This window comes from Monopterus albus, unplaced genomic scaffold, assembly GCF_001952655.1.
Source record: "Monopterus albus unplaced genomic scaffold, M_albus_1.0 scaffold17.1, whole genome shotgun sequence".
In the NCBI taxonomy this organism is placed as follows: Eukaryota; Metazoa; Chordata; class Actinopteri; order Synbranchiformes; family Synbranchidae; genus Monopterus; species Monopterus albus.
Genome location: NW_018127897.1, coordinates 3,409,723 through 3,410,861, shown reverse-complemented (window position 1 = coordinate 3,410,861; position 1,139 = coordinate 3,409,723). Strand labels below are relative to the sequence as shown.

General features: G+C 44.1%; 2 protein-coding genes across 3 annotated transcripts in view; both read left to right on the top strand.

Annotated features, from left to right (window-relative positions):
• The window catches only part of LOC109955860 (arylamine N-acetyltransferase, pineal gland isozyme NAT-10-like), a 6,368-nt gene extending 5,229 nt beyond the window's left edge, over positions 1-1,139 (top strand). The window contains exons 2-3 of the mRNA XM_020592419.1: positions 425-969; positions 1,118-1,139. Coding sequence (XP_020448075.1) covers positions 427-969; positions 1,118-1,132 — 558 coding nt within the window. The 5' untranslated portion in view covers positions 425-426 and the 3' untranslated portion in view covers positions 1,133-1,139. The remainder of the gene's footprint in view (positions 1-424; positions 970-1,117) is intronic.
• LOC109955859 (arylamine N-acetyltransferase, pineal gland isozyme NAT-10-like) overlaps positions 507-1,139 on the top strand; it is a 3,293-nt gene continuing 2,660 nt past the window's right edge. For both annotated transcript variants that reach the window (XM_020592417.1, XM_020592418.1), the window contains exon 1: positions 507-588. The gene's annotated coding sequence lies outside the window, so the exon portion shown is untranslated. The remainder of the gene's footprint in view (positions 589-1,139) is intronic.

The following is a 1,139-nucleotide window of genomic DNA, read 5'->3' as shown; positions in this document are numbered from 1 at the left end:
TTAGTCTGACCCGTCACCCAGGACCTGTTTGCCTTGGGAGACCCTACCAGGGACATATAGCCCCCGACAACATAGCTCCTAGGATCACTTGGGTACTCAAACCCCTCCACCACAATAAGGTGGCGGTTCAAGGAGGGGGCTTCATGTTTTCTGTTGCAGAATTTTGTTGGCCTCAAACTTTATTAGTTATGTAGAATTTGAATATTTCTGACAGCTGATTTTGACCATTTTATCATAAACAATACATTTATATTTACTGATTTGCAGTCAAAACACAAGCTTTGTCTTTGTCATATGGTCCCTGATTAATCATTGAATCCATATTAAACCACATGATGCTTTGAAAAAAACGGATGACTTTGCAGAACTTTTGTGCAAAAGGTAGATCAGTGCTATAAAATCATGTCATATCCTGTTTTTACAGGCATGATGAATTTGGAGGAGTACTTCCAAAGAATTGGGTTTGATGGCTCTCATGACAAACCTGATCTGGCAACACTGAAGCTGATCCACAAAAAGCACATCCTGTCAATTCCATTTGAAAACCTCAGCATTCACTGTGGGGAAAGGATTACCCAGGACCTCGAGGTAATTTTCAATAAGATAGTGAGGAGCGGTCGTGGAGGTTGGTGCCTTGAGAACAACTCCCTGTTTGGCTGGGTGCTCAGACAAATGGGCTATGACACTGTGACCTTGGGCTCCAGAGTTTTCCAGAGTACCATCAATGAATTTGGCCTTGATGACACTCACCTCATCAACAAGGTGGTCATTGATGGAAAGGCTTATATAACAGATGTAAGCTTTGGAGTGTCTTCCCAAATGCGGGAGCCCCTGGAGCTCGTCTCTGGAATGGACCAACCTCAGGCAGCAGGGGTCTTTTGTCTTATTGACAAAGGGGACATGTGGGTGCTGGAGAAGACTGGAAGAAAGCCAGAGGTCATCAATCCAGAATTTGCTGAATCAAGTCTGGTGAGCAGAAAAGTAACGAAACAGATCTATTGCTTCACCATGGTGCCTCGTGAGGCTGATCATTTCTTTGAGGCAAACCACAAACTTCAGACAGATCCTACTTCACTATTTACCTGTAAATCTATCTGCTCCTTGCAAACACCCACAGGATTCCGAGCCCTGATTGGCTG